The sequence below is a fragment of the Rhinolophus hipposideros genome (genome assembly GCF_964194185.1).
Source record: "Rhinolophus hipposideros genome assembly, chromosome: 17".
Taxonomy (NCBI): domain Eukaryota; kingdom Metazoa; phylum Chordata; class Mammalia; order Chiroptera; family Rhinolophidae; genus Rhinolophus; species Rhinolophus hipposideros.
In genome coordinates, this window is record NC_138063.1 from 10,875,748 (window position 1) to 10,897,146 (window position 21,399).

General features: G+C 34.2%; 1 protein-coding gene across 2 annotated transcripts in view; it reads left to right on the plus strand.

The window, feature by feature from the left end:
- The window catches only part of PIGN (phosphatidylinositol glycan anchor biosynthesis class N), a 94,700-nt gene that overhangs the window by 52,484 nt on the left and 20,817 nt on the right, over positions 1-21,399 (plus strand). For both annotated transcript variants that reach the window (XM_081078065.1, XM_081078066.1), the window contains exons 22-27: positions 3,446-3,548; positions 8,849-8,951; positions 10,607-10,693; positions 11,959-12,014; positions 12,266-12,341; positions 14,553-14,626. In XM_081078065.1, the coding sequence (XP_080934191.1) occupies positions 3,446-3,548; positions 8,849-8,951; positions 10,607-10,693; positions 11,959-12,014; positions 12,266-12,341; positions 14,553-14,626 (499 nt within the window). The remainder of the gene's footprint in view (positions 1-3,445; positions 3,549-8,848; positions 8,952-10,606; positions 10,694-11,958; positions 12,015-12,265; positions 12,342-14,552; positions 14,627-21,399) is intronic.

The following is a 21,399-nucleotide window of genomic DNA, read 5'->3' on the forward strand; positions in this document are numbered from 1 at the left end:
TAAGCCATCTATGGGGAGACATTCTAAGACCATCAAATATCCTTCTTATCAAAATTTCTAGATTAAGCATCCATTCATAAGTCTTTCCTGATTCAGTCTTAGCCATGGTGGCTACAAAATGATTTTCTAACTCCAACACTCCCACTGCATTTACCAGAAGGCTCTCAGCATTCTACTGTAAGAACCTTCCCTTCTTTCCAATAGGGAGGATTCATTCATTCATTCATTCATTCATTCACTTATCTACTTATTATTATTATAGACTCATGAGCTCCTGGTTTTTTTCAGAGGTTTATAACTTATTACTATTGATATTTCAGTGCTCAAATTGTCCCAGACTTGGTCAGAGAGAGCCCCTTCACATTAGCTTGTAAATACGTCCCATTTTTTTTAATCACTTTTTTATTTTCTGACATTGAGACGGTGTTTACCTAATAAGGCTTACCTTATATTCACCCTGCCATGGTATAAAATCCTTGTAATGTGTTATTGAATATGGTTTGCTAATATTTTATTGAGAATTTTTATATCCATATTCATCAGGGATATTGTTCTACAGTTTCTTATATTGTCCTCTTGCTTTGGTATCAGGGTAATGCTGAGCTAGTAAAATGATTTTGGAATTGTTCCCTATTCTTCAGTTTTTTTTGAAAGAGTTTGAGAAGGATTGGCATTAATTATTCCTTAAATGTATGATAAAATTCACCAGTGAAGCCGTCTGGTCCTGGGCTATTCTGTGTCGAGAGGTTTTTGATTACTGATTCAATGTCTTTATTTGTTATTGGTCTGTTCAAATTTTTTTTTTGTTTCTTTCTGATTCAGTCTTGGTAGGTTGTATGTTTCTAGGAATGTATCCATTTATTTTAGGTTATCCAATTTGTTGGCATATAATTGTTCATTGTAGTCTCTTGTGATCCTTTGTATCTCTGTATAACAGTTGTAATGTCACCTCTTTCATTTCTGATTTTATTTATTTGTCTTCTCTCTTTTATCTTAGTCTAGCTAAAGGTTGGTTAATCTTTTGAAACCAATGCTTCATTTTGTTGACCTTCCCCTATTGTGTTTTTGGTCTCTAGTTCATTTATTCCTGTTCTGATCTGTGTATTTCCTTCCTTCTGCTAAGTTTAGACTTAGAGTGTTCTTTTTCCATTTCCTTGAGGTGTAAAGTTAGGTTGTTTATTTGAGATCTTTCTATTTTATTGAGATACACATTTATCACTATGAACTTCCCTCTCTGAACTGCTTTTGCAGCATCCCACAGGTTTTCGTATATTGTGTTTCCATTTTCATTTGTTTTGAGATTCTTTTATTTCTCTAGATTTCTTCTTTGACCCATGGGTTGTTCTGGAGTGTGTTAATTTCTCATATTTGTAGATTTTCCAGCTTTCCTCGTGTTGTGATTTCTAGTTTTATACCATTGTGATTAGTAAAGATTCTTGGTATGATTTCAGCCTTCATAAATTTGCTAAGACTTGTTTTGTGGCCTGTCATGTGATCTATCCTGAAGAATGTTCCATGTGCATTTGAGAAGAATGTGTATTCTGCTGATGTTGGGTAGAATGTTCTGTAAATTTCTGTTAGGTCCATTTGGCGTAATGTATGGTTCAAGTCTAATGTTTCCTGTTGATTTCTCTCTGGATGACCTATCCACTGCTTAAGGTGGGGTCTTGAATTCTCCTACTATATTGTATTGTTGTCTGTTTCTCCCTTCACATCTGTTAGTATTTGCTTAATATATTTAGGTGCTTCATTATTGGGTACATGTATATTTATGATTGTTATATCTTACTGATTCACCCCTTTATCATTATATAATGACCTTCTTTGTGTCCTGTTACCATTTTTGGTATAAAGTCTATTTTATCTAATATAACTATTGGCACCCTTAACTTTTTTTATGGTTTCCACGTACGTGGAATATCTTTTTCCATCCCTTCACTTTGAGCCTGTGTGTGTGTCCTTAAATCTGAAGTGAGTTTCTTATAGGCTGGGAATTTATTTTTAAACAAGATATGCCTCCCAGGGATTAGTAGAGGATGCCTACCAAATGGTGCAAGGCATGAAATAGTTGACTCAGGTCAGCAAACATCTCTTCCAGACACTAATTTACCATAGTCTAGCTCCAATGAGCACTTTTACTAGCATTCTATAATCCACAAATGGGTTATATGTTGTGCTGGTTCTAACTCATGTCATTCAGAACGGGGACTCTTATTTCCCCTTTAGCACCTCATCAGTCCTTTAGACAAGCACAAAATGAGAATAGAAAATAGTTTTACAGAAAAAGTCTCATTTGAACTGGCTTTTTAAATAGGAATATGGTTTTTTCAATATTGTTTCTTTGTGTTAAAATATATACCAGGTGATGATAGCATTAGCAGAACCACACATCTGAAAAAAATTAGAAGCTGTTTGTCCAAGGGCACTATAAATATAACTTGCAGTCTACTTAGATGGGTTAACAAACTTGCCCCATGGTTAAATGGTTAATAAGTGATTCAGCCAGGATTCCATCCTGGGTCATCTGTCTCCATACTCTGGAGTATTTAGCTCCAGGCATATTGCTGTCTTACTAGGGCGATTAGGAAGTTATGTGCATTTCCATTCCGAAACAGAGATAGGGGAGTTTATGTTTTGCTGCCACCTCTTCCTTCATCTGCCCTTCCCCCACTGAAGTAGTTGCTTTTTTATCTTGTGGGGAAAGATTGCTTTATTTGTTAAGATTACACTACAACTCTCAATGAATATTTTGCAGTGGGAAAACTTGGAGGAGGAGGGTTTGGGAAAAATCAATTTCTGGGGAGTAAGAGGTCTTTGAACTAAATGCCTAATTAATAAAAGAGTTACTAAATCTTAAATAACATTTTTCATTACATTTTTTATTATCTGCATTAGAAAACAAGTTATTCCTGTAGAAGTTAATATCACAGTGACCGAGGCTAAATAAATATAAATTGAGGAAATCTGAGCCCAAATTTGGTTAAAACAATGAAATGAAATTTTAATTAAAACAGGGTGTTTCAAATTTCTTTTTTACTATTAATCTTATTTTTTAAAATTAAATTTATTGGGGTGACAATTGTTAGTAAATTTACATAGATTTCAGGTGTACAATTCTGTATTACATCATCTATAAATCCCATTGTGTGTTCACCACCCAGAGTCAGTTCTCCTTCCATCACCATATATTTGATCCCCCTTACCCTCATCACCCACCCCCTACCCCCTTACCCTCTGGTAACCACTAAATTATTGTCTGTGTCTATGAGTTTTTCTTTCTCATTTGTTTGTCTTGTTCTTTTGTTGTACTGATTACGGTAAAGATAGCTTCATTTTAGAGGTCACACAAACAGTAAGGGTCGTACATGAGTACAGATTATTGAGCTCCTGAACTCACATATGCTGGTGCCTCCTACTGACACTGTCCTGCTTTGTTTTCCTGCAGCCTCGTCATTCATCCTGCCACTGCTGAGTCCCACGGTTCTTCCTGAGCGACTGGTTAGCATACTTCTGTCCTCAATGTCAACATACCTCCTTCTCAGCACAGGGTATCAACCGCTCTTAAAATTTCATTTTCAGTAGCAAGTTTTAAATGACTCATTAACATTTCTCCTCTATGGGTATTGAACCTCTGGAAGTGAAAAATATTGTGTGAATCTTAAGGAATAAATTACGAATATTTTATATTCTGTAAGAACTGTATGTGACTTGAACCACAATCTACAGTTTTCTTTTTCTCATTATTTTCATAGTATTATCTGTTGTCTTTCTGGTTATTTCCTTAGGTTGCTAAAATGTCATATTAGTTCAGTATTAGCAAATTCTGGTTGATTGTGGAGGAATTTTAAGTCTCAAACAGTGACTTAGATGAATTTTAGTTTTTATTGCATTCCTTTCATGCACTTTAAATTATGCTTTGATTTCTTCATTCTTCTCTGAATACAGAGTTTTCTTTTTTATTGTTACTCTTACATGTAGTCCAAGTACTCCTTTTGATTCACAAGACTTTTAGAATATTTTCCCAAAAGTTAAAGCATCCATTTTTTATGTAAGATTGAAATTTCCTTTCAAAACAAAAACAGAAACCAGCAGCTTGATTTGGGATGGATCCTGAAGCATTCTCTGGACCTCAGTGATGTATATTCTTCCCATGTACTTAGATGAAAAATATTCTTCACTTGCTTTTGAATTTTATTGCATCCTCATTTAAATTTTTATGAGAGTGAGAAATGTGCATATTATAACAAAGACCGAGTAGAACAGACAAATCAAATAACCACCACTCACAGTTTGAAATTTGGCCCAAATATAGGATCTTGAGTTCAATTAGACTAAACCCAGGGATTCACCATTGTGCTGTCAATGGATTATTTCTACATTAGATGATTTTGTAAAGCCACTTGGGGTCCAAGACTTTGGTTCATTTTCTGGGAAACTTAGTTGTCCTCACTCAGAATTAGAGGGATGTTCTCAGAATCTTCACAGTGGACCCGACATCCTAAGTGACCTTGGATCCCAGGATTCCTTGTAGGCCCCAGGTAGGCCATGGTCCAGTGGGGCGCCAAACCTCCTTCTCTTAATAAAGCTCCCCACACTGCCTGTCTTTTCATTTCTTTCTGCGTCACCAGATCTGGGGTACAGCTATGACGATGTCATATAAGCAACATGGACATTTTCACCAGTTACCTAATAAGATGTTAAGATGGGCTTGCTTTCAGACTTAGAACTTTGAACTTTCAAAAAGAACTTGAAGTCTATCAGCATATTCTTACTTGAGAGTGATAAACATAATGAAACCTTAAAACACTTCACTCTTTTTCCCTTTATTGTTGAGATTATAGAATAAATAATTTAGTTATAATCAGGATCCATCAATGTATGAATGTATATATGCACAAATTTTTAGTCTAGCTAAGAAAGCAGAAGGCAAATTTTTATTCTAACACACCATTTTGGGGTGTCACATGAGTTTCATTAAGAGGTCGCACCCAGAGTTTGCCCAAAGGAAGTAAATGTTTAAGAGGGTCTAGCAATATGCTAACTTCTACACCATCACTTAATAATTAATAAGCCCTTCTCCTTTTTGAATCTTCAAGTTCTAAAGCAATAAACGGATTTAATGGAAAAGTGTGGTAGATTAAAAAAATACAAATAAACCTAAAAGTGTATCTGGTTAGCTGGATTACAAATTAAGAAAGGAAGGAAGAAAGGATAATTAAAGTTGAATTTGGAGTGAAAAAATATTTCATAACATAGAGTGAATCATGTAACTAACATTAGGGATAAGTATTATAGTGTTTTAAATCATCAATTTAATAGCCATTAAAGGTACCAAAACAGATTATCACAAGTACATTCATTTTAAGAAAAATCTAAAAGGTGAAAATTAACACCTAAGATCAGAATATTCAGTATGACCTTCTTAATAAATGTATTAAGAAATACATTTTGCAATATCAGAAAGTATGTTGACCTTTACAAAAAAATTCAGTGGGGTAGCCTGAACAACATAGTCTAATAATTTCAATTAATACATTTTTCAGTGTCAAATCAGTTTTACAAAACATCGTCCACCTATTATTGTTCCACATCTTTGTTTTGGATGACCTGGAGGGTCCTCTATGTAAATTAGTGAATAGTCAGAATTATAGGATATTTAAAAGGAGTACAGTTTTATTACTTTACAGAAATGTAGCAATCCTAAATTCTAACAATGCATCTTTGATTTAATGAGTAAAGAAGATTCATTTTAATCAGCATTTATTTTTATGTAAATGGTAGCTATTGTAATACTTGAAAATAGTTTTCTTAAGTTGGTTAAATTTCCCTCTGAAATTTTGTTTATATTATCCCTTTGCTTAGCACACTGTAATACAAAGCTAAATGCCTTTTCAGCCCTGTTCAGTTTGCACAGAGACCAAACTAGCAGAGCCTAGTTTATTAGATTGGTTTTAGTAAGATTTTATTATGTACACTGTGAGCCCATGATGATATTTTATTGGTACTTCAGTTTATTAATTCAGATATGCAAACTTTATACAAGATATTGATTGTCTACAGAAACAAAGTCCCATAGGAAGATTTCCTTTATCAGATTTATTCATCTACATTTTACCAAAGAAAGTGACCATAGTGTGTAGTTTTTGAAAGGAAATAAATCTGTGGCACTATTTGTAGAACTATGGAATTTATGTTTTTGTGTATTAGGAAAGAATAATTTCACATATAACTGCAAGTATTTAAAAACTCACAGTCCTCTTTTGTTCAGAGTATACACCTTCTTAATTCAGTGAATCAACAATTCTTTTTTCCTTTCACATCGCAGTCGTTCTGAGCACTAAACAGACATACAGGCCGAACAATCACTGTACACCAGGTGTATAATAGAGTTGTAAGCTGCTATAAAAGCAGGACTTCATTTTACAGTGTTAGGCAATTACAAAATGCAACAATTAAGTTATTTTAAGTTAATTACGTTGTGAATTATATGATATAAAGAATGACTAAAGAAAGAGTTTGAGTAGGGGAGCTGAATGGGTGCCTTCAAGGACTCAGGGAAGATGAACTACCCTGTTTCCCCAAAAATAAGACCTAGCCGGACAATCCACTCTAATGCGTCTTTTAGAGCAAAAATTAATATAAAACCCGGTATTATATTATATTACACCCGGTCTTACATTATATTATATAAGACCAGGTCTTATATGTAAGATCGGGTCTAATAGGACCGGGTCTTATATTAACTTTTGCTCCAAAAGACTCATTAGAGCGGATTGTCCAGCTAGGTCTTATTTTCGTGGAAACATGGTAGGTTTTAAAGAGTGGGTAGGAGACAGGCATTCTAAATCTTTGTTTTTCAATTATTTTTTTTAAATCATTGTAAAAATAGTATAATCACATTTTGGAAAGTAAGGATTAAGGGGCAAAAGCAGTTATTAACCCTACTTCAGTTGATGCTCTGGTATGTTTCCTTCCGGTCTTACCTCTGTATTTGTCTTTTTAACAAATACATAGTATCAATCATAGTCTATGCACCATTTTGTATCCTTTTTTGCTACTTAACATTATTATAGCAACATTTTCCCATGTGGCTCATAGGCTTCCTAACCATCATTTTAATAGATATTTAATATTCTGTGAGATGGATTTACCTTAGCCATTCCTCTATTTTTGATCATTTTATTTCCACTTTTTCTTATCATAAATAATATTTTGAGTTATGTTTTTATGCATAAAGAGCTTTTTACATTGTTTAGATTATTTCGTTCACTTCTCAGATGTAGTATAGGTGGGCCACAGAGTAAAAATTGTTTTTTTTTCCTTTTGTCTTAAGAACAGTGCCATTTTTTAGTATCACCAATAATCTATGAGGGGTCCTATTTCATCGTATCCTTCACAGTACTTGGCACTTTCACTTTAAAATAAGAATGCTAAATGCTATTGTAATAGGTCAATATTGGTATATTTTGTATAACTTTCTGAACTTGTTTTATTAACGGTATTCTCTCATGTATGTCTTATCTGTTCATATCCTTGGGCATTCTAAAGTATATATACCAAGTAATTTGTGTATGCTTTCTCAAACCTAAATGTTTCCTTTTGCCCAGTCTTCAGTGTTTTACTTTTATGATAGGTGGAAGAGTTTAAAGTATTTTGTTTCTTTTGCTTTCTCATGTTTAGGAAATAGTGCCATATGGAATAGAGTTCAATAGTTGAAAAAGTTGAAAGAGAAATAAAGGGTTTTTTTGTTTTGGTTTGGTTTGTTAGATGTTGTTTTGTAATTTCCAATTAGAGTAGTAACTCACTCATCAAATACTCTTTTTGAGCTTGGCCTGCAGTGACGACAAGACTGACACAAAGACTTTACAAACTAGTGGGAATGCACATAAGTAAACTACAATTAAAACAGTGTGACAAGTACGATAACAGAGTATTTGGCGGATTACAAAGGTGCAACACTTATCCCAAACTAGGGCAGAAAAAGATTGGAAAAGGCTTCTGTGACTGTTATCCTTTGTCTGCATTATACTCTAGCCTAGAGTATACGTTACTTAATCCCTCACCTGTGGATCCATAGGTTATTTTCTATTTTTCCCGTCTATAAACAGTATTACAATAAACATCTTTGAATGGGGATTGTAGTGCATGTCTATGATTTGACGTGACATTATTGGGTTGTAGTGTATGAATATTTTTGAGATTCTTGATGCATAGTGTTGCCTTCCAGAAAGTGTTTTATTATTGAGATCATGAGAGTTCTTTTTTCATTATACTCTTGTCAACATTTTTTTAATATGGGTAAATAATGGTAAATGAATATGGTATCTCCCTAATGTTTTAATTTCCATATCAGTTATCAATAAGGTCAAATGCTTTTATGTATTTATTGACTTTTTTTATTTTTGAGAGGTTTATGTTCCTATATTGTACCTATTTAAAAAAGCATGGGACATTTGTCTTGCTCTTCTGTGTATATTAATAATTTTAAGTTGGGAATTGTTTTTTTTACCTTTGTCTTAATATTTTCTTTCTTTTATATATATATCTGTCATTTACCTTATGAATTATTTTTAAATATCTCTGCTATTTTAAACATATCATGATCTCAAGATTTAATACATTTCAAAAGAAGATGGTGTTGGAGCTGATATTTAAATGTTACTTCCCCTTTCTACTTTCTTCTTCTGGAAAACTTAGAAAATTTAAATTTTGTGATATTGTGACTTAGAAATATTATCAAGATTGTTTTAATTTTGAGAAAGACGTCAGTATAAATTTGCATTTGTATTTGTTTAATGTATTTTATTTTATTTTATTTCTACCCTCCCACTTTCATTCCATCCTGAAGGTATGAAGCTCTCTTTCCATTAGTATTGTCCTGTGTGATGTTTGTCTGGATACACATGGAACTAGAAACCCTACAGCAATGTGGTGTTGCCTGTAAACAGAAGGTAGCTTGTCAAAATCATTATTGCATTTATTTGACGATATTAAAATATTCTCTATTCTATAAGGAAGTTGCAGTGTTATTTCATCAAAAATTCTTTCTATTTAAAATTTAAAAAAAATTTATATTATTTAAGGCATTAATAATTAAGTTAAACAATTAGCTTATAAAGATATTTTTTACTTACAACAGAAAAGCATGATTTTATTGTTTTATAGGCATTATATAGGTTGGGCTTTTCTTAGAGATTATTTGAGAATCACTCATCTAAAAGAATATCAATATAGGTGAAGGAATGGAGGAGAAAGAATGTTCTTTATATTATTTTCATACCTAATTTTTCTTTCTTCCAGTTTATTTTACCTGAAAGAATATTTATGTTGTCTATTTATGTTGTCTAATAGATTCACAAATCTATTTATGAATTTGATCATAAGGTGACATTTATGTTCCTTGTGTTGTTTTTCTCTTCCTCGTCATCCTAATCCAAAATGCTTATTCTGCCACCTTAGTGATTGTAGCCCCAGACAAAAATCTTGGACTGCATACTTTGAATTGGCTAAAAGCCAATCAAATTTTAAGGACACTTTTAGTATTCTGAGATAGAGAGTTGAATTGATGTCTCTTGCCTTTATTTTAGAACTGAAGTTAATTATGAGAAATTGGTGATAGGATATTTGCAATTTTACTGAGGTCAGATATAATGAATATTGTAGAAAAACCCCTTCATAGTTGATTTATCCTTAACTGGTTTTAGTTGAGTTTATAGAAAGTAATTGATAATTTAGAATAATTAATTTCATGAAAGAAGCAATTTATTGAAATATTGAATAATTACTGTTTTTTAACTTTCAGCCCTGGAATATTAAAACAATACATGAAAAGCAATTTTGATCAGATTTAAGTAAATTGTCAGACTGTCCTTAATATTAAATATTAAATATTTTAATATTAAATATTAAATTTAAAAATGAAGTTTATTGTGTCATTTTTTAAATTCTATTTTTTAGCTGAAAGCAGATCTGTCGTTTTCTAGAAAAGTATTAAAGCATCCTAAGAACTTACTGGAAAATTACATGGGGAGTCAGGGATGAGGAAAGGCTCCCTTTAAATTCAGCCATGATTTTTGGGCGGAGGGGGTTAAGCAACAGTGTACCCATCTTGGAATTTAGTGACTTTCTGTTTTAGCAGAGACAGAAATATTTTGCTTTTTTATAGAGAGAAAATAATTTCTCTACAAGTAGAATTAGCAGAGGAACAAAGAGACAAATATTTAATTTTATCATGCTTTTTGATATTATACCATCCCTGGGTTTAAGAAGATCAGGACAGTCTGACTAATCAGGTTTTAGGAACGTGAAGAATTATATAGGTATTTAAAAGTGAAGCGTTTATATAGGACAACAAAAAGCCCAATTCTCACTTTAATTACACATACAGCAATACTACAATTCTGTTCAGTGTATTATTAGCAACACATTTTACCTTTTGGAAGATTTTATTAAGGTGTGATTAAGCTAGAGAAAAAGATTTATTGTTAATTTTTTTCTCAGTATTATGTATCTTTCTAGCTATTGTAACTTAGACTGTACGTTTGCCTTTTGGGGTAGAAGTAAGTGAACTGTTATTATGCATTCATATAGTTCTTATTTTTCACAGGTCAGCAATATCCAGTTCACTTATAATACTGATATAAGCCAGTTTCGACAGCTCTCTGTGGATGACACCCGTAGGGCCTTTTTCCTTGTATCCTTTGTTTGCACTTTTAAGTTGCTGCAACCTCCCATTTAATAAAGTAAGAAAGTGTGGAAGGTGTTTCTGCCTGTCACTTAACAGTGGTATTTCCTTGGGGGCCATTCAACGCCCCCTCAACCCTAATTTTCCCTTAGTTTAAATTTTTAAACTTTTTTTGAACTACAGAGAAGCATAAAGAATGATGTAGCAAACAAATGTGTACTCCTACCATTCATGATACCAACCATTAATATTTTGTCATGTATGTCACACACTTAAAACAAATTAAAACATTACAGCTAAAGCCAAAGTCTCCTTTCAACTCCCCACTCCAGTCTAATTTCCCTTATCCAGAAGAAACCACTGTTAAGAGTCTGGTTTGGAAAAAAAAAAAAAGTTTGCTTTGTATCTTTTTAATGTGTGTTCTATATTATACTCATATAACCTCTATCTCACAACGTTTTTGGATCATATCACAGGCAATATTGTGTGAAAGTTATTAGAATTAGAACTTTGAAAAACAATATGGCTGAATGAAGTCACACTTTGGGAAGACTGGCTGAGCTGCTTCAAGAAATTCATAGGGAGATATTTCCTTTGAACTCACTGTGGTGTGAGAGTGGACCTTTGAGGTACAGAAAGTAACTTCTCATTCTCTCCTCTACCTCTTACTTTTGCGCTCAATTTTGCTTTCTCTCTTTTTTCCAGACTCCTTCCACTCAGCCTATTCACACTTCTTTCCTCGAACCATGCATACCCCTAAATTGTAATTTCATCTTTTCTGTTTACTTCTAAGCTCCTTGGAAGAAGAATCTATAGTTGCTGCTCCCATTTCCTCCCCATTTATGTGCTCTGTCCTCAAAAGTACAACAGTGCCTGGCATGTGCTGGGGCACACTGTAGCTCTGTGAAGCTCTGTCAGAGGTCTGCTGCATGCAGCTGCACTGTCCAGGGTCTGCAGGGGCTTCCTGAATGCAATCTGTTCTATTCAGTGTTACTTAACCACTCTCGACCGTTCAACTCGACTGATTTCTCTCTTTTCCCTTGACTTCCAGGACATGGCCTGGGTTCTCTTCTCAGCTTTCTTTACCATCTCTGTTCTCCTTCACTAAAACTTACTCTTCCTTTGTTTGATCTTGAACCTTGAGCAATTCATGATCAAATGTACAAATGAAAAAGCAAATGACTCCCATTAGTAGAATAGGCATATCTTTTCTAAATAAAAAATAAATTTGTATGAATTCTGACTTGTTTTACCATTTCCTTAACTCTATTTAGGTTTTCTTTTTACTGACAGCGTTTTTTGGAACTGGGAATATAGCGTCTATTAACAGGTAATTTTAAATGAAAACAGTATATATATATATGTATATCCAAAAGAGTAATACGAATTGGGATTTTGTTCTGTATCTTGCTTTTTATACTGAAAGATATATTTTGGAGATTGGTATGTATCGGCACATGCAGATATAATGTTCCTTGATACAATGTGTGCTTGTGTTTTAGTAAGAGTGTATTTTAGCAGACATTCTTTTAAAGTTATAATGTGAATTTTAAAATCATTTTTTTTATGTTGGTTCCTTAGCTTTGATCTTGCCTCTGTTTACTGCTTTCTGACCGTATTTAGTCCTTTTATGATGGGAGCCCTGATGATGTGGAAGGTTAGTTTTATTATTATTTTATTAAGATACTTATCAATTAAGGTTATGAACTTATTGTGACATTAAGATTATAAAGTAATTGTGACATTAAGATTATAAAGTAATTGTGACAAAGTTAAACAGCATAGAAAGAAAATACCTTCCTAGATACTGCAGAATGGGAATGGGACCCTCTAGCCTTTACTCCAAAATATAAGTCATCTTTTTGCTTTACTCTTAAGCCCATTACACTTCAAAAGAGCAGAGATTCTGTTGGTCCCAGAAAGTCCTAGAAAAGGTGATTAAAGCCTGTGGTAAGTGCAGTCAGATCAAAACTGCATTGTCCTCACAATCTAAGGTCCCTGAAACCATGTTCCCCCCCATGAGACTGTCAACATGTTACAATCTTTTCTCATAATGCATGTATCCAGAATGGATTCATTAATCAATAAATATGTCATCGAGTGCTTACGTTTAGTAATGCCCCCCGCACCAGCTGGGTGCGAAGGATACCAATATAATGACAAATTCACAGCTTACCAGGGGTTCAGAATCCAGTGAAATGTGATTCACATTCTTTCCCATCTTCTTTAGGGTTATCGTGCTGACCTCATTCCCTCTACCATAGAGTCTGACATATTTTATCTAGCTAGTACAGTCCTCCCTTGTTATCCCCAGGGGATTGGTTCCAGGATCCCCTGTGGATACCAAAATTCACAGGTGCTTCAGTCCCTTATGTAAAATGGTGTGGCATTTGCATATAACCTATGCACATGCTCTTGATTATTTTAAATCATCTCTAGGTTATTTAATACCTAATACAATGTAAATGTTAATGTAATTTGTTGTTACAACGTATTGTTTAGGGAATAGCGACAAGAAAAAAATCCATACATTTTCAGTACAAACGCAACCATTATAGGCCCAACTGCATAGTACACATCAGCAATAACGTAACTTTTTCCCCAAGTATTTTCAGTCTGCGGTGGTTGAATCCGTGGACATAGAAGGCCAACTGGATATATTTGTTTAAATAAAGTAACTAATATCTGCCAAAAATCTGATTTCCTTCTGTTCAAATAACAGAAGTAATAATTGTTAAAAGTATGTATCTCTTAATAGGATTAATATCCTTTTTTTTTGTTACTGTACTAATACAAATGTAATTTTAAGAAATGTCAGAAAGAGGTTCCATTCTCTACTGAATTATTTTAAAACATGTATTGTTTCCTTAACCTTAATATACATTTTTTTATAATGGTAGTTGTTCTTATTTCAGTCTATTAAACACCATGTGTATTTAATTAAAAACAAGGGAAAAAAAGTTTAAAGTAGAATGCTAGATCTTTGACCTTTACCTTAATTTAGAGAGCTGACTGACATACTGCCCTTGATGACTCTTTTTGACTGATGTGGCTGCCAGGGAAGGTCCTCCTGTCTCTGTTTCAGTCAGACTTGTATATCGTCCACGTGAAAAAGAATCTTGCAGTCTTAAACATCATTTATTTTCCATTTCTTCTTCTCTCCTCTTTTTAAAAATATCAAATATGTGTGTGTGTGTGTATGTGTGTGTGTGTGTATATGTATATATCTATCTTTTTTAATTGGTCATTGGAAAGCAATATCTCAAAATATTATCAGTGTTAGCTCTGGATTATGAATTTTCAACCAGTATAAATTTTATTATACCTTCCTCAATTTTTATTTTACAAATTTTTTTACAGTGAGTATGAATTTTATAACTAGAAATAAATTAAGATTAAAATAAAACAACAAAAAGCAGTGGTTAAACAACTTAATCATGTTTATGGAGTTATAGTATCAACTAACCAGATGGGTTCAGGGATCTGTGAATCAAATTTACCAGTTTCCATAATTTATTTCATTTGGGCATTCTGGGCCTCTCACACCCTCTTAGAAGCATTTGGACATGGTCATTAATTAATATAATGACATAAGTGGAACAAAAATTTGTAATAGGTTTTATTTGGAATGTGTGTTGTATTATTTCTTATACTACATATACTACTGATACAGATTTTGAAGTCAGTTTTATCGCTCTTCTATATGTTATTGGTATCCTGGTTTTATTTCAGCATTTGCTCTTTACTCTTTTATGTAGATAAAATTTGAGAAATTGAAATATTTCTATAAACAGAAATGGTATTTATTTCAAAACGTTTTTCAAATGTTTCAGCTACCCATGGCATCATTTGTTGTTCCTTTAAACAGATTTTGATCCCTTTTGTTCTTGTGATGTGTGCTTTTGAAGCAGTGCAGTTAACTACCCAGTTATCATCAAAAAGGTAAGGTGAACGTTTACGAGCCATTGTATTTGCCCATTTTTAAGAAATGAGAGTAAGCATTTGAGGGTATTTCGTGTGATTGCTATTAAGACACTGTAACATAGATTGTTTATTATAAAAATGAGAAAAAGTGCTTTACCCTTTTGCTCAGAGTTCAGATGTTATTAGAGGAGAGTAGTTAATTAGAGCCTCTTGCAGGCAATTAAAATGTTAAATGTTACTAGACTATGAGGTTGGACAATTAAGTTCGCAAACTTATTGCAATGATGTTGCTAACCTTTTTTTGATATCGGAGGGATTATTCATTATGAATTTGTATGAATTGGACTAACAGTTAACCAAGTTTACTATTTGGAAGTACTGAAAAGGCTGCATGAAAAAGTTAGATGACCTGAACTTCTCGCCAACAATTCATGGCTCTTGCATCACGACAATGCACCAGCTCACACAGCACTGTCTGCGAGGGAGTTTTTAAACAGTAAACAAATAATGGTATTGAAACACCCTCCCTACTCACCTGATCTGGCCCCCAAATGACTTCTTTCTTTATCCAAAGATAAAGGAAGACAAATCGATGACATCCAGGACATCAAGGGTAATATGATGACAGCTCTCATAGCCATTCCAGAAAAAGAGTTCCAAAATTGCTTTGAAGGGTGGACTAGGCACTGGGGTTGGTGTATAGCTTCCCAAGAGGAGTGCTCCAAAGGTGACCGTAGTGATATTCAGCAATGAGGTATGTAGCACTTTTTCTAAGATGAGTTCACGAGCTTAATTGTCTGACCTCATATTATTCAAGCTAATGAAGAGCCTCCCTAGAAATCAGTAAAACATAAATGTTAAATTATTGTAATTAATGACTGGTTTACTGTAGATATTACTGTGCCTACAAAAGGAAGGATATCATTCTGTTTTTAGGGGGTTATTTCTTAAATATGTATTAGACAAATGTGTTAACATTATTTCATTTTACATGGCTTGAAATGTTCTAAAAGTCAATAATATACATAGTTTCTCAGTCTTGATTTTTACACATTTGACAAATGCAATGTGAAATACTCTTTCTGAGTTTTGAGGAATTTCTGAAGCAGTCAGTCTTAAGCAATCAAACTGCTGGAAGAGAAGCTGTCAACTCTACTATTTGCTTTTTTTAACCAATAAAATTGCCTCATCAGCACAGGACTGATCAGCCTCTCTGAAAGACACTTGAGATAAATATGAAGCTTCTTTGCAGTTCTGTTATTGTTGAATCAAGGTGGAATATTCAGTGTTGAAAGAAATAACTGGTATTAGCATACATTTGCATGTTAATGACTTTAAGCTAGAACTGGGTTTAGCATATTATTATGCACGTGCCATAATTTGAATAAAAAAAAGATTTTCTTCCACTGTTTAAAAATAGTAGAAATGATTAGTAGAAATATCATTTCTACTTTAATTTTGTATATTTTTGTAGAAAATTTAACATTAAAAGCATTTATCCCTTGTTAATATATAAAAGATAGTTACTTAGCTACAATAAAAAAATGGTAACTTATAGGTACTTCCTTGCATCTGTTAGTGGATATATTTTTTTATAAAAGATTTTAATTAATATTTGATAAAAGAACTGGGGGGACAGGTGAATAAGAAGTAGAAGGCTCACCAAAGTGTGTATATGTATATCTGTGTGTGTGCACATACACATACATGTGTGTGTAGTAATTCTGTTCTGAGACTAGTGCAACAAAATAAATACAAAGGCAGACAACTGAGGCAAAGATGACAAAGTTGAGGCTTTATAGATGTCTTTTGACCACTAAACCTTTACAAGTCACTGACATTTCCCCCTCAATATCACACCAACCCTTCAAATTTGATAATGTCACACACTGAACCTAGCAATTCCTTTTCTTCCTGTTGAAAACTAGCTCCTCATGCTGTTTTCTGTATCACACAAGCCTAAGTTCATCCACCCTCATTACCAGATCCACTTGCTAAATATCACTGATAACACCTCTCCTTCTACCCACATGTTCAGTCTCATTATTTATTCTTACAACACAATTCTTGAAAGCCTAGGGGTTAAGATGGAGGTGGAGTCTACACTAATGACTGACTTGTTATATCCCTAATGCCAAAGATGAGTTCAGTAGAACAAACCTGAGATGATTCTAACCGCTTTTCTTTGGACTCATTCCTTAAGTATGTATTGAACAAAAATAAAGTACAACAGCTGTGTTAGCATTATTTTATTTTGCATGATATTAAAATTAACTTCTCTAAATATCAATAATTTATCTAATTTCTCAGTCTTGATATCTGGCTTTATTTCAAAGACTTGTGTATTTTGGGTAGAGACCAGTAAAAGGGTGTATCTGGGCATGAAGATTACCTAATGGTTGATCCGTTAGAAATGCTTTTGGCTGTAAGTAATGAGAATCTAACCGTAGCTGGAAGAAACAGGGATTCATTGTCTCTCAGAACCTGGAGTCTAGAGGTTGGCAGTCCTGAGATGGTATGATGTCATCTACAGCCCCGCCTTTCTGCTCTCCCCATCTTAGGGTGTTGGCTCTTCTCACACCTCCATGAATCATATCTGCCACCCAGATGGGAAGGACTCATGAGGGAAGGGGCAAGGATTTGTGTCAGCTGATTCTCCCTTTCCATAAGGGAAGCAATGTATTTCCCCAATGCCCCATCCAATAGATTTCAGATTTTGTCTCAATGACCAGAACTCTGTCTGGCACACATTCAGATCTAAGCTGGAAGGTGGTTAGAAAAAAACAAATTGTGGCTTGGCGTGAGTGTGGGAAACAGCCAACCGAAAGTGTCTGTCCCAGTTGAGGAGGATATTTGGAGGCCTCAGGTGATGAGACAACATAGACCTTGAAGACCTTTATCACCTTCAGAATGCAGAGAAGTATAAGGAGGCTTAGGAGGCTGAGAAAGAGAAGAAGGTTTGAGCGTTACTGAAGTGTTCAACAACCAACCACATAATGACATCTAAAGGGATTAATTGTTCAGTTCTATACTTGGTCACATACTCAGGACAACCAGTAGTGATTGAAAAAAACTTGAGAGGGTCAACAGTTGTCAACACCACGATCTGGCAGCAAAACAGCTAGTTTTCTCAAGCCCTGCACTAACTGAAATGAACATAAGGTGTTTTGAATACACTGTTTTGTTCTATGGAAGGTTTAATCTTCAGGATGTCATGCTCCCATATTTAGGAATCCAAATTTGGATCAGAATTACTCTAGTGTCAAATCACTTTTATTGGGTGAGCGTTTTCCAGGGGAAACTATATTAAATCAGCTTAAGTTTTTGATTAATTTAATATGAAGTGAAACTAAACTAAGTATTTTTATTTTTATTTTTAATTCATTAAAATTATCTTTACTGAGGGCAGTTATAAAAATTTTAGCAAAGAAATTTTGGTTCATTATTCTGTTTTTACCTATCTTAAAGTGTATGAATTTTAGCTCCAGCTAATGTGATTTTTTCTTTTCTTTTATGGCTATTATCTCTACCAGGTCTAATTTACCTGGGTCAGATTTTACAGACCTGGTTTGGTCAAGGAGATTTGCTTCTTCCATCATTATTTTGTTAGTTACAGATTTTACTCTGGGTGGTTTTAGCTTTTTACAATGTTATTTGATAGTGTTTCTACCAAGTTTATTTTCCTTGGTTCAAATCTTTTTAGTTCTGTGGGACCAAAAGGAAAAGATCTTAAGTCAGTGTATATCACAATGTGGAGTAGTAGCCATTTTCAATTTTATTTTACACTGATTACTCCTATCATTCATTTAGCTCATATATTTTGAGTTTCTGTTGTATGCCAGCCACTATCATAGCTGCTGGTAGGTAACACAGTGGTAAATAGAGCTTACCATCTATTCAGAGAAACAAATAATAAATAAAATGCTTGCTGTGACAATAAAATGTCAGGTAGTATTACATGTCAGGAAGAAAAATAGCTTTATCAGGGGAGACTTCTATGAGAAGGAGACATTTAAGCAGAAACCTGATTAAAAACAGAGTGTACCATGAAGCTATGTGAATAAAGAACATTGCAGATAGATTGTGGCATGCACAAAGGGCATGAGGTGAAAACGTGTGTGGTGTATTTGAAAAACAACAAGAGGTAGCCTTCAGTGGGGTATGCTACAGTAGTAAAAGAATTGTAGGCAGGGACCAGACCATATGGGGCTACTTAGGTCTACTTAGGACCTCAGAATTTTTCCTATTGTGGTAAGAAGCCATTGGAAAGGTTTCCAAAACCCTACTGTCTATTGTATGGATAATAACCTTAGGGGGACAAAAGTAGAAGCAGGGAGATCAGTATTGCAGGTGAATGCTCATAGTGGGTTGGTGGAGGGGATAACAGGTAATAGTTATCACCATTCGGATGAAAACCCAGTAGCATGTATTATTTCTTGAATCAAAAAGTATTCATGGGGCAAACTCATAGGCTCTAGGTACTCGGTAGCTTCAAAACATAGTAGAGGTAAAATGATATGAAACTAACCTGCTTTTAATAGAAATAATCATATCCAAGACATGAAGAGTGATAATCCCATCTTACTTTCGTAGTGATTTGGTCACCGTGGGTATTGAACAGTGTGTTCCATTTATGCCTCCTTATTTATTCGTGTCCCTTGTGAATAAACAAGGGACACGTTCAGAAGAAGGTGATGAGCAGCTGAAGGCGTCCGAGAGTGCGCAGTGCCTGGGGGGGCCAGCCAGCGTGCGTACTGGTCAGGAACCCAGGCTCGAGGCCCGCTCACTAGCTGTGCGATCGTGGGCGGTTTACTTCTCTGTTCCTCACTTTCCCCACAATGGCTCAAGAGTGGAAGGATTTGTCCTGGTCAAGTTTTTTTCTTCTTGTTAATTAAGGCTTAGATCAGACATCGTATTCTCTGATAAACTTTTCTTATTCAGCTGCCCCACCCTAAATTCCTAGTTAAGTCAGGTAACTCATATGGTGATAAAACAATTTCTTACTTTTCTGATTCATACCCTGTTGTAAACTGAATTGTGTCCCCCCAAAATGTAAATGTTAAATGTGACTGTATTTTGAGATAGGGCCTTTAAAAGAGATAATTAAGGTAAAACTAGGTGATACGAGTGGGCCCTAGTCCAATATAACTGGTGTCCTTAGAAGAAGAGATTAGGACACAGAGGAGAGACCATGTGAGCACAGAGGGAGAAGATGGTCACCTACAAGTAAGGGAAAGAGGCCTCAGGATGAAATCAACCCTGCTGATTCCTTGATCTTAGTCTTAGCCTTCAGAAGTGAGGTAATAATTTTCTGTTGTTTAAGCCATCCGGTAGTCTGTGATACTTTGTTATGGCAGCCCTGGCTAACTGGTACACGCTGTGTGAACTCGATGAAGGCAGAGATTGTATCTTTCATTGTGTCTTTCATTTTATCTACAGCTTTTGTTAAAAGTAGTGAGAAAGGAACCAGTATTTGTTAGGCACCTACCATATGCAGGCATTGTATTAGGTACATATATTACCTGAATTAATTTTCCCAACAATACGATGAAGTAGGTATTCTTTTACCCATTGTACAGATAAGGAAACTGAGGCTGAGAAGACTGTAAGTAACTTCATCAGGTGTGTCTTCAGAAGGATTCCAGAATATCATCTGTGTCATACAATAAAATAATTTGCTTTAGAAAAACAACATTCAAAAATGTTAAACAAAATTTTTAAAAAGATACTTTAAGATCTGTTTCATTTAAATTGTGTTTATCTCTTGTTCCAGAAGAACTGGGTCCAAAGGGTGGAATTTTTGTTTCACTGATTATATGATTCAAAGAAGGGGGGGACTTTGTAATAATTGGAGCTGTCTAGAATGGAGTGGATTCTGTTACTGGAACCACTAAAACTTGTGCTAGACAAAGCCTTCTTTGGGATTGTAACTTTGGGAATAGTCATGCTTTGGGTAGAAGTTTATAGTGAATGACCACTGTGTTCTCTACAAACACTTAACACACTTTATTATGTCTTTTATAGCAGATTCGTTTTGTAAGATGGATCAGTCTGACTTGTGGTATATACATGCATATGTGAGATACGTGCATACTGAGTTATATTTCTATACTTCAAACAAATAGTTGGGAAAACAATTATTTCTTAAAAAGTCATAAACCTTGACCAGAATCTTGTATCTTATATAAACATTAACTCAAAATGGATTTAAACTTTTAGGAAAAAACATAAAAGAAAATCTTTGGGATTTGAGCTAGGAAAAACGTTAGACTTGACACCAAAATGATGACCTACAAAAGGAAAAACTTGATAAATTAGACTTCATCAAAATTAAAAGTTTTTGCTCTGCACAACAAAACCCCTGTTAAGAGAATGAAAAGACAAGCTACATACTGGGAGAAAATATTTATAAACCACATATCTGTCAAAGGATTTCTATCTAGAATATGTAAAGAACTTTTAAATTCAACAATAAAAACCAATAATTCAATTAGAAAATGGGCAGAAGACCTAAAGAGGACATATAGATGGTAAAGTGGTCAACAAAAAGATATTCAGCATCTCAGCCATTAAGGAAACGCATATTAAAACCACAATGAGGTATCATTCATTATATGACTGTCAGAATAGTAAAATAAAAAATCGTGACTTTACCAAATGCCAGTAAGGATGCAAAAAAATTGTTCTCATACATTACTGATGGTATTTTTTGTAAAATGTTACAACCACTCTGAAAAGAGTTATACAGTTTCTTATGAAATTAGACATACAACTGCCATTCAATCCAGCAA